Source organism: Nerophis ophidion, linkage group LG23 (assembly GCF_033978795.1).
Source record: "Nerophis ophidion isolate RoL-2023_Sa linkage group LG23, RoL_Noph_v1.0, whole genome shotgun sequence".
In the NCBI taxonomy this organism is placed as follows: domain Eukaryota; kingdom Metazoa; phylum Chordata; class Actinopteri; order Syngnathiformes; family Syngnathidae; genus Nerophis; species Nerophis ophidion.
The window spans coordinates 36,225,007-36,236,944 of NC_084633.1; the positions used below are offsets into that span (position 1 = coordinate 36,225,007).

The 11,938-nt window shown below is 35.0% G+C and overlaps 1 protein-coding gene across 2 annotated transcripts in view; it reads left to right on the top strand.

The window, feature by feature from the left end:
- Positions 1-6,056, top strand: part of grb2b (growth factor receptor-bound protein 2b) — a 131,107-nt gene extending 125,051 nt beyond the window's left edge. For both annotated transcript variants that reach the window (XM_061884276.1, XM_061884277.1), the window contains exon 6: positions 5,546-6,056. In XM_061884276.1, coding sequence (XP_061740260.1) covers positions 5,546-5,731 — 186 coding nt within the window. In that variant the 3' untranslated portion in view covers positions 5,732-6,056. The remainder of the gene's footprint in view (positions 1-5,545) is intronic.
- Positions 6,057-11,938: the final 5,882 nt, after the last annotated feature.

Consider the following 11,938-nt stretch of genomic DNA (forward strand, 5'->3'; position numbering starts at 1 on the left):
ACACACAATTTCTCAACAGGCGGAATATTTTGAAGTTGAAACGGTTTGACGATGGTAAAAATGTGGGAATTGTGGAACTTTGATATATGGACAATTAATTTTGAATGGGGAAAATTTCCCTGAAAACTGGGAATTTTCGGAAATCAGGGACTTTTTTTTTAATTGTTTAAGGATGACACAGAATTCCTCAACAGGCGGAATATTTTGACGTTGGAACGGTTTGAATCGGGTAAAAATGTGGGTATTGTGTAACTTTGATAAATGGACAATTCATTTTGACTGGGGAAATTTTCCCTGAAAACTGGGAATTCTTGGAAATCAGGGACTTTTTTTTAAATTGTTTAAGGATGACACACAATTTCTCAACAGGCGGAATATTTTGAAGTTGAAACGGTTTGACGATGGTAAAAATGTGGGAATTGTGGAACTTTGATAAATGGACAATTAATTTTGAATGGGGAAAATTTCCCTGAAAACTGGGAATTTTCGGAAATCAGGGACTTTTTTTTTAATTGTTTAAGGATGACACAGAATTCCTCAACAGGCGGAATATTTTGACGTTGGAACGGTTTGAATCGGGTAAAAATGTGGGTATTGTGTAACTTTGATAAATGGACAATTCATTTTGACTGGGGAAATTTTCCCTGAAAACTGGGAATTCTTGGAAATCAGGGACTTTTTTTTTAAATTGTTTAAGGATGACACACAATTTCTCAACAGGCGGAATATTTTGACGTTGAAACGGTTTGAATCGGGTAAAAATGTGGGAGTTGTGGAACTTTGAAAAAAATTCCTATTCTTTTCAATGGAAATTTCGGGAAAAGCGGTAATTTTTGGGGAAAATGTTAAAAGACTTGCATGAGACTGGAATTGCTGCGAAAGGTGCATCAACAAAGGCTAAAATACTTGTGACATTTGTAGTTTTTTAATTTTCTAATGAATTTGCAAAAACAAATGTTTTACATTGTCATGGGGTATTGTGTGTTGAATTTTGAGGATTAAAAAATTTTTTTTTCCATTTTGAAATAAAGCTTTAACAACAAAATGTGGGGAAAAATTAAGCACTGTGAATACTTCCTGGATGCACTGTATTTTCCAGTTTGCAAAAATAAATGTTTTACATTGTCATTATGGGGTATTGTTTGTAGAATTTTGAGGATTAAAAATATTTTTTTCCATTTTGGAATAAAGCTTTAACATCAAAATGTGGGGAAAAATTAAGCAGTGTGAATACTTTCTGGGTGCACTGTAGCTTCCAGTTTAGCTGAATAATTATTCATCATCCTTAGATAGGTTTAAAAAAAGTGTCTATTCGAGTGTTTCTCGCCATCTCCGTGTCCGAGTTGGATGTCAAAGTTGACCGACTTCTCCATTTACGTCCACAACCTTCTGCTCTCCAGGTGAGATGCATGATCTGTACCCTGGAATGGACTTTTACTAGCTCGGAGGCGATGCAGCAGCTCAGTATGTCAACAATGTAGCAACAGAAGCTCGTTAGCTCTCACAAGTTTGTGTAGCAACAATGTTGCTAATATTCATGGAGGGCTGTAGAGGACATTGTTAATCACCTTGGATTTGCCCTATTTTACTTGTTAGAATGCATAAAAAGAGGAAAACTCTCCCCAAAAAGTGCAGTTTCCCTTTAATGTTGTACAAAACTAGTGAAATTGTCAGGTTGTGTAAATGGTAAATAAAAAGAGAATACAACAAATCCTTTTCAACTTATATTCAATTGAATAGACTGCAAAGACAATATATTTCATCTTCACACTGACAAACTTTGTTTTTCTGCAAATAATCATGAAGTTAGAATTGAATGGCAGCAACACATTGCAAAAAAAGTAGTCACGGGGCATTTTTACCAGTGTGTTACATGGCCTTTCCTTTTAACAACACTCAGTAAAGGTTTGGGAACTGAGGAGACACATTTTTGAAGTGGAATTCTTTCCCATTCTTGCTTGATGTACAGCTTAAGTTGTTCAACAGTCTCCTGCCTCATATTTTAGCCTTCACACATTTTCACTGTCTGGACTACAGGCAGGCCAGTCTAATTCCCGCACTCTTTTACAATGAAGCCACGCTTTTGTAACACATGGCTTGGCATCCTTTTGCTGATATAAGCAGGGGCGTCCATGATAACGGTACCTAAATGTTGCTCTAAAAGTTGTATGTACCTTTCAGCATTGACGGTGCCTTCACAGATGTGTAAGTTAGCCATGCCTTGGCCACTAATACATCCCCATACCATCACACATGCTGCCTTTTACACTTTGCACCTTCAACAATCCGGATGGTTCTTTTCCCGACATCCACAGTTTCCAAAAACTATTTGAAATGTGGACTTTTCAGACCACAGAACACTTCTCCACTTTGCATCAGTCCATCTCAGATGAGCTCGGGCCCAGTGAAGCCGGCAGCGTTCCTGGGTGTTGTTGATAAATGGCTTTGGCTTTGCATAGTAGAGTTTTAACTTGCACTTACAGATGTAGCGACAAACTGTAGTTACTAGGGGTGTAACGGTACGTGTATTCATATCGAACCGTTTCGGTACGGGGGTTTCGGTTCGGCACGCGGGCGTACCGAACAAGTTCGGAAGCAGAAGTCTTCACAAGCTGCTCTGCTTTCTGCCTCTGTCCCTGCCTCATTGTCCCGCCCACACAACCATCTGATTGGTTGCATACAAAGCCAATCAGCAGTGCGTATTCAGAGCGATGTAACAGCCAATCACCACTGCGTATTCAGACTTCAGAGCAATGTAGTCAATGCTTTAGCGTCGAGCAGATATTCGTCTAGCAGGGGAGGAGCGGACTCTACCCAAATTATACTAAACATGAATCATTAGTAATGTAGCAGCCTAGTTTTGAATAGCAGGGTCCCTGCTATCACATGTTGATAAAAATACAACATTTACATAATAAAAGGCAACTACAGGCTTCCCAAATGCTGTAATAAATTAAGCATGATGAGTTGACATTAAAATGTTTCAATGGAAACTGTTTAATGTTAAACTTTTTATATGTAGAAGAAAGTTTTTTTCATTTTATTAAATCAAAGCAACAACTTGAGGCAGTTTAATGTGGATTAACGTGGGCAGAATTATTATAGTGTTCCCAGTGTTAAAAGGATAAAGCCATTGTTTACAAATTTGGTAAATAAATAACCCAAAAATGTATATTTTGTTGATTTCTTACTGTACCGAAAATGAACCGAACCGTGACCTCTAAACCGAGGTACGTACCGAACCGAAATTTGTGTGTACCGTTACCCCCCTAGTAGTTACTGACAGTGGTTTTCTGAAGTGTTCCTGAGCCCATGTGGTGATATCCTTTACACACCGATGTGGCTTTTTGATGCAGTAGCAGCTGAAGGATGGAAGGTGCGTAATACCATGGCTTACTTGCAGTGATTTCTCCACATTCTCTGAACCTTTTGATGATATTACGGAGCGTGGATGGCGAAATCCCTAAATTTCTTGCAACAGCTGCTCGAGAAATGTTGTTCTTCAACAATTTGCTCAGGCATTTGTTGACAAAGCGGTGACCCCCGTCCTGGTTTGTGAATGAGTGAGCATTTCATGGAAGCTGCTTTTGGCACCCACCTGTTCTCAATTAGCCCGTTCCAAATAAGTCTTTGATGAGCATTCCTCAACTTTCTCACTCTTTTTTTTTGCCACCTGTGCCAGCTTTTTTGAAACTTGTTGCAGGCATCACATTCCAAATGAGCTAATATTTGCAGAAAACAATAACAAAGTGTACGAGTTCCAACATGAATTGAAGCTGCAAGCAGCGTTGGTCGGGTCCGCTTTGGCTGTTGCCGCCGTGACTCAAGCCCTGGTCTTAGTCACACCTACATAGTGGTTTTTGTTTCATATCTCTACGAAATTCCCAACAGAATTTACAAGCAGTTTTGTCAGGGGTTTTTCCCTAGGGGGCGCTAGAGCGCAATTTTGACTTTAGGGGTTTGTTTTTTTATTAGATGGCAATTTTCGCCAGTCTTGATGTGTGTGTAAAATTTGGTGAGTTTTGAAGTATGTTAAGGGGGTCAAAATACAGATCGGCGTTTCTGGATGTTGTTGATAAATAGCTTTCGCTTTGCATAGTAGAGCTATAACTTGCACTTTAAAGCATTTTAAGGGGGTCAAATTACAGCTCAAAGAGGCAAAAATGACATTTTTTAGGAAAATTTGCACAGGGGTTTTTTGAAGGCGCGTAAAATCCAAACCGGAGCACTAATCAAAACTCTTTCGATAACTTTTAATCAGCAGGGTTCAAACTCTCTCCTGTGCGAGTTTGAAGCCGAAACGACAAACGTGCTCAGAGGAGATAACGTTTGAAAAAAGGTGATGGGTGTTTACAAAACTTTTATTTTGAAGGGGTAATTTTTAACTTCCTGTTGATTTTTGCTGAAGGATGTTATTTATTAAAATGTAGGTCTAAGTGAGACCTACATAGAAGTTTTTGTTTCAGGTCTCTCCAATATTGCTAACGGAAGTTACAATCAGTTTTGTCTGTTTTCTTCCTAGGAGCATTTTTTTCTGTTTTATTCAAAAATTGCGCTAGAGCGCATTTTTGAGTTTTGGGGTTTGGTTTTTTTATTAAATCGCAATTTTCGACAGTCCTGATGTGTGTGCCAAGTTTGGTGAGTTTTGAAGCATTTTAAGTGGGTCAAATTACAGCTCAAAGAGGCAAAAATAGAATTTTTTGCAAAAATTTTGCTTTGAATGACTTTTTGCAAAATTTCAGTTTTTTGCCGTATAAAGTAAAATTATCAAATCTAGGTCTAAGTTAGCCCTACATAGAGGTTTTTGTTTCATGTCTCTACAACATTACTAACGGAAGTTAAAAGCAGTCTGTTTTGTTTTTTTCCTTGGGGGCAATAGAGCGCATTTTTTTTTATTTTTTTATTTTATATAGCGCTTTTTCTCTAGTGACTCAAAGCGCTTTACATAGTGAAAACCAATATCTAAGTTACCTTTAAACCAGTGTGGGTGGCACTGGGAGCAGGTGGGTAAAGTGTCTTGCTCAAGGACACAACGGCAGTGACTAGGATGGCGAAAGCAGGAATCGAACCTGCAACCCTCAAGTTGCTGGCACGGCCACTCTACCAACTGAGCTATGGGGGTTGGTTTTTTTACTAGATGGCAATTTTCGCCAGTTCTGATAAGTGTGTGAAATTTGGTGAGTTTTGAAGCATGTTCAGGGGGTCAAATGACAGTTCAAAGAGGCGGCGGAATAGTAATAATAAAGAATAATAATAAAACGCACCAGTTTCTATAGGGTCCTTGGCCCATTGCGGACCCTAAATATCTTGTCTTTGCAGTCTATTCAATTGAATATAAGTTGAAAAAGATTTGTTGTATTCTCTTTTTATTTAACATTCATTTACACAAGGTGACAACTTGACTGCTGTTGGTTTATGTTAATATTGACCCTGTGACTAGTTTAGGTTGGCGTGATGAAGGATGTCAAGTTTGTTGTCCTTCATGTCGCTTTGCCTTTGTCTTTGTCTTTGCTATCACCTGGGCTAACCTTTCTCCCCCCCGCAGCATCCCACATACGTGCAGGCGCTCTTCGACTTCGACCCGCAGGAGGAAGGAGAGTTGGGTTTCCGCCGCGGCGACTTCATCCAAGTGCTGGACAACTCCGACCTCAACTGGTGGAAAGGAGGCTGCCACGGCCAGACGGGGATGTTCCCCCGCAACTACGTCACGCCCGTCAACCGGAACATGTGAAACCCTCGCCGCCGTCACCCCTCATTCTAGCTCTCATCAGCACCCCCCCACCCGCCCCCGCCCCACGGGAAGAAAAGTGAAAGTGAAAGAGGACAGAAGTGCTGTGGTGAGGATGGGAACTGCCTCGGAGGGGGAAAAGTGCGAAAGTCACCCACAGCAACTTCTGCCTACTTCTTAACATTCTTGTCTCGTCTTTCCCGTCGCCGCATGTTCTTTTAATGAAAACAGAAAAGCATCAAGAAGCAGCGCTTTTAAAAGAGGAAAAAAAAAAAAATGTCCAGAAAGAAGGGGAGCAAGCTTCCACGTGATTGGCTGTACAAAGAAATCAAGTATAGAGAGAATCCACTTTTTTGAAGAAAAGATATTCTATATTTCTATGTTTGTTTCCTTCCTCACACATGCTATTATTATTTCTTTTGGAAATGATCTTGCAGACTCCAACCTTGGTCCTTCCACTTTCCAGCTGGCAGATCTCACAGCCACGCTTTTTTTCCCCAGAAGAAGCGAACTTACCAGGAAGCAGCTGTCACAGGTCGGCCATCTTGTCCAAAAAAAAGTGGCCGCATGCCGTTTTTGTGGCGGCCATGTTGAGCAGGGCGGCGGAATGTATGCCCAGGTGAGTGATGGTCAATCCACGCTGTAATGTCCTGAGATTGCATCATCAGGCGTCAACACTTCCAACAAGTGACAGATTGTCTGTTTCATCTTCAAGTCTGTGGTTCCCGTTTTCTGTCAAGCACTTTTTTCCTTTTTTTTTTTTTTTTGTTTGTTGGTCAAAGATTTGGATGGCCATTGTTTTGTTGTTCTCTCTGGATAGTGCCTTTCTCTCTGGTGTGTCCGTGCCCCCCCCCAGCAGTGAGAAATGGTGTACATAATAGTCCTCACCTCGCCTTCACCTTAGTCCTCGCCTCCATGGAACTCTTCTTATTTAAGTGTCTCTCGCCTCGTCTTACCTAATGATACTGTTTTGGTTTCGCTTTTTTTTTTATTTGCAAATTTTTTTTTATTTTTTTTTTTTTTTTTTTTTGGTTCTTGTTTTCAATTAATAAAATGCAATTATTAAAAAAATTGGGGATTTGTGTCCTCTTTGTGCTGGAACCTGATTGCAACTAATGTCCCAATATTTAGGCCACACCCACTAGACCAGTTATTGAGGGCCGCTTCTAACAGTAAATGCTATTTATTCATGCATTTTATTCGATTATTTTTTAACTTTTTTAACGGCGTGGGGCAGTGGGGAGAGTGGCCGTGCGCAACCCGAGCGTCCCTGGTTCAATTCCCACCTAGTACCAACCTCGTCACGTCCGTTGTGTCCTGAGCAAGACACTTCACCCTTGCTCCTGATGGGTGCTGGTTGGTGCCTTGCATGGCAGCTCCCTCCATCAGTGTGTGAATGTGTGTGTGAATGGGTAAATGTGGAAGTAGTGTCAAAGCGCTTTGAGTACCTTGAAGGTAGAAAAGCGCTATACAAGTACAACCCATTTATTTATTTATAACTAAAATATTTAAAAAAAATATATTGTAAGATGCAATAATGTCACCTCACATGCAGTGTATATTACTGTAAATGGAAAAACAATACTGCTGTTTTTTGGTATAAAAAAAGAAAGCTCGGTTGCCAGAATTTTACTGTAAATTTAAAAACACTGCAGTTTTACAGTAAAATGTCGACGCCGGTTTTTTTTACTGTAAATTTAAAAGAAAAACTGCAATTTTACAGTAAAATGTAGACACCTGAGCTGCTAGGTTTTTTTTTTTTTTACCACAAATCAACAAGTGTAGTATTTTGGATGTATTACTGTAGCTGCCAACACAGCACCACAGTTTATTACATTTAAAAAATATATATATTTTTTTTCATTTCGAGAAAAATGCTGTATTTGTAATTCTTTTTTTTTTTTTGTCTTACGATTTTTTTTTTTTCAGTTTTTTACAGTTCTTTTATTTATGGTTTTGTTTTGTTTTGTTTTTTTCTTTTTATGGTTTCATTTATTTACAGTTTCCGCATTTTTTTTTCTTTTTTCGGTTTTCTACTTTATTTTAAGGTTCCCCTTCTTTTTCTGGTTTTCCTTCTTTTTTTTTCTTTGGTTTCTTTCCTTTTTTTTTTCGTTTTCATTTTTTTTATTTCTAGTTTTGTTTCTTTTTTTTGTTCCTTTTTTATGCACAGTGTCATTTCTTTTATTTTCCGTTTCGGTTCTTTTTTTTTATTTGGGTTGGCTACTTTAATTTAAAAAAATGTTATGGTTTCATTTATTTGCAGTTTCAGTTTTTTTTTTTTTTGTTTTACGATTTTGCTACTTTTTTTTAATGGTTCCACTTCTATTTCCGGTTTTGCTTCTTTTTTTGCTTTCACGTCTTTTTTTTACAGTCTCTTTTCTTTCTTTTTACGGTTTGATTTTTTTTATTTCCTAAGTCGGTTCTTTTTTTGTACAGTTTTGCTACTTTATTTTCACGGTTCCACTTCTTTTTCTGGTTTCGATGCTTTTTTTTCTTAGTTTTTCTTTTTTTTTTTACGGTTTCATTTTTTTATTTCCAGGTTTTTCTTTCTTTTTTTTTTTCTTTTTTTTTTTTTTTTTTTGGTTCTTGTTTTCAATTAATAAAATGCAATTATTAAAAAAATTGGGGATTTGTGTCCTCTTTGTGCTGGAACCTGATTGCAACTAATGTCCCAATATTTAGGCCACACCCACTAGACCAGTTATTGAGGGCCGCTTCTAACAGTAAATGCTATTTATTCATGCATTTTATTCGATTATTTTTTAACTAAAATATTTAAAAAAATATATTGTAAGATGCAATAATGTCACCTCACATGCAGTGTGTATTACTGTAAATGGAAAAACAATACTGCTGTTTTTTGGTATAAAAAAAGAAAGCTCGGTTGCCAGAATTTTACTGTAAATTTAAAAACACTGCAGTTTTACAGTAAAATGTCGACGCCGGTTTTTTTACTGTAAATTTAAAAAAAAACTGCAATTTTACAGTAAAATGTAGACACCTGAGCTGCTAGGTTTTTTTTTTTTTTACCACAAATCAACAAGTGTAGTATTTTGGGTGTATTACTGTAGCTGCCAACACAGCACCACAGTTTATTACATTTAAAATATATATATATATTTTTTCATTTAGAGAAAAATGCTGTATTTGTAATTCTTTTTTTTTTTTTCGCTTTTTTTTTTTTGTCTTACGATTTTTTTTTTTCAGTTTTTTACAGTTCTTTTATTTATGGTTTTGTTTTGTTTTTTTCTTTTTATGGTTTCATTTATTTACAGTTTCCGCATTTTTTTTTTTTTCTTTTTTCGGTTTTGTACTTTATTTTAACGGTTCCCCTTCTTTTTCTGGTTTTCCTTCTTTTTTTTTCTTTGGTTTCTTTCCTTTTTTTTCGTTTTCATTTTTTTTATTTCTAGTTTTGTTTCTTTTTTTTGTTCCTTTTTTATGCACAGTGTCATTTCTTTTATTTTCCGTTTCGGTTCTTTTTTTTTATTTGGGTTGGCTACTTTAATTAAAAAAAATGTTATGGTTTCATTTATTTGCAGTTTCAGTTTTTTTTTTTTTTGTTTTACGATTTTGCTACTTTTTTTTAACGGTTCCACTTCTATTTCCGGTTTTGCTTCTTTTTTTGCTTTCACGTCTTTTTTTTACAGTCTCTTTTCTTTCTTTTTACGGTTTGATTTTTTTTATTTCCTAAGTCGGTTCTTTTTTTGTACAGTTTTGCTACTTTATTTTCACGGTTCCACTTCTTTTTCTGGTTTCGATGCTTTTTTTTCTTAGTTTTTCTTTTTTTTTTTACGGTTTCATTTTTTTTATTTCCAGGTTTTTCTTTCTTTTTTTTTTTTTTTTTTGGTTCTTGTTTTCAATTAATAAAATGCAATTATTAAAAAAATTGGGGATTTGTGTCCTCTTTGTGCTGGAACCTGATTGCAACTAATGTCCCAATATTTAGGCCACACCCACTAGACCAGTTATTGAGGGCCGCTTCTAACAGTAAATGCTATTTATTCATGCATTTTATTAGATTATTTTTTAAACTAAAATATTAAAAAAAAAATATTGTAAGATGTAATAATGTCACCTCACATGCAGTGTATATTACTGTAAATGGAAAAACAATACTGCTGTTTTTTGGTATAAAAAAAGAAAGCTCAGTTGCCAGAATTTTACTGTAAATTTAAAAAAACTGCAGTTTTACAGTAAAATGTCGACGCCGGTTTTTTTACTGTAAATTTAAAAAAAAACTGCGATTTTACAGTAAAATGTAGACACCTGAGCTGCTAGGTTTTTTTTTTTTTACCACAAATCAACAAGTGTAGTATTTTGGGTGTATTACTGTAGCTGCCAACACAGCACCACAGTTTATTACATTTAAAAAATATATATTTTTTTTTTCATTTAGAGAAAAATGCTGTATTTGTAATTATTTATTTTTATTTTTTTTGTCTTACGATTTTTTTTTCAGTTTTTTACAGTTCTTTTATTTATGGTTTTGTTTTTTTCTTTTTATGGTTTCATTTATTTACAGTTTCCGCATTTTTTTTTTTTCTTTTTTCGGTTTTCTACTTTATTTTAACGGTTCCCCTTCTTTTTCTGGTTTTCCTTCTTTTTTTTTCTTTGGTTTCTTTCCTTTTTTTTTTCGTTTTCATTTTTTTTATTTCTAGTTTTGTTTCTTTTTTTTGTTCCTTTTTTATGCACAGTGTCATTTCTTTTATTTTCCGTTTCGGTTCTTTTTTTTTCTTTGGGTTGGCTACTTTAATTTAAAAAAATGTTATGGTTTCATTTATTTGCAGTTTCAGTTTTTTTGTTTTTTTTTGTTTTACGATTTTGCTACTTTTTTTTAACGGTTCCACTTCTATTTCCGGTTTTGCTTCTTTTTTTGCTTTCACGTCTTTTTTTTACAGTCTCTTTTCTTTCTTTTTACGGTTTGATTTTTTTTATTTCCTAAGTCGGTTCTTTTTTTGTACAGTTTTGCTACTTTATTTTCACGGTTCCACTTCTTTTTCTGGTTTCGATGCTTTTTTTTCTTAGTTTTTCTTTTTTTTTTTACGGTTTCATTTTTTTATTTCCAGGTTTTTCTTTTTTTTTTTTTTTTTTTTTTTTTTTTTTTTTTTTTTTTTTTTGGTTCTTGTTTTCAATTAATAAAATGCAATTATTAAAAAAATTGGGGATTTGTGTCCTCTTTGTGCTGGAACCTGATTGCAACTGATGGGTCAAACAAATGTGCCGATATTTAGGCCACACCCACTAGTCCAGAGGCGTCACATCCCAGTTATAGAGGGCCGCTTCTAACAGTAAATACTATTATTACACTATTTATTCATGCATTTTATTAGATTATTTTTTAACTAAAATGTTAAAAACATATATGGTAAGATGCAATAATGTCACCTCACAATGCAGTGTATATTACTGTAAATGGAAAAACAATACTGCTGTTTTTATGGTATAAAAAAAAGACAGCTCAGTTGCCAGAATTTTACTGTAAATTTAAAAAAACGCAGTTTTACAGTAAAATGTTGATGCCGGTTTTTTTACTGTAAATTTAAAAAAAAAACTGCAACTTTACAGTAAAATGTAGACACCTGAGCTGCTATATATTTTTTTATTTTTTTTACCACAAATCAACAAGTGTAGTATTTTGGGTTTATTACTGTAGCTGCCAACACAGCACCACAGTTTATTACATTTAAAAAATATATATATCTTTTTTATTTACAAAAGAAGGCTGTATTTGTATTTCTTTTTTTTTTTGTTTGTTTTTTTGTCTTACGATTTATTTTTTTCTGTTTTTTACGGTTTCGTTTATTTTTATTTTTATTTTTATGGTTTCATTTATTGACGGTTTCCGTTCTTTTTTTGTACATTTTCATGGTTTCATTTATTTACGGTTTCCGCTCTTTTTTTTTTTTCTTTTTTTTTTCGTTTACGGTTTTGCTACTTTATTTTAACAGTTCCCCTTCTTCTTTTTCTGGTTTTCCTTATTTTTTTTCCTGACGGTTTCCTTTTTTTTTCGGTTTAATTTTTTTATTTCCAGTTTTGTTTCTTTGTTTTTGTTCCTTTTTTATGCACAGTGTCATTTCTTTTATTTTCCGTTTCGGTTCTTTTTTTAATTTTGGTTGGCTACTTTAATTTTAGAAAATTTTATGGTTTCATTTATTTACAGTTCCCGTAGTTTTTTTTGTTTGTTTTACGACTTTGCTACTTTGTTTTAAC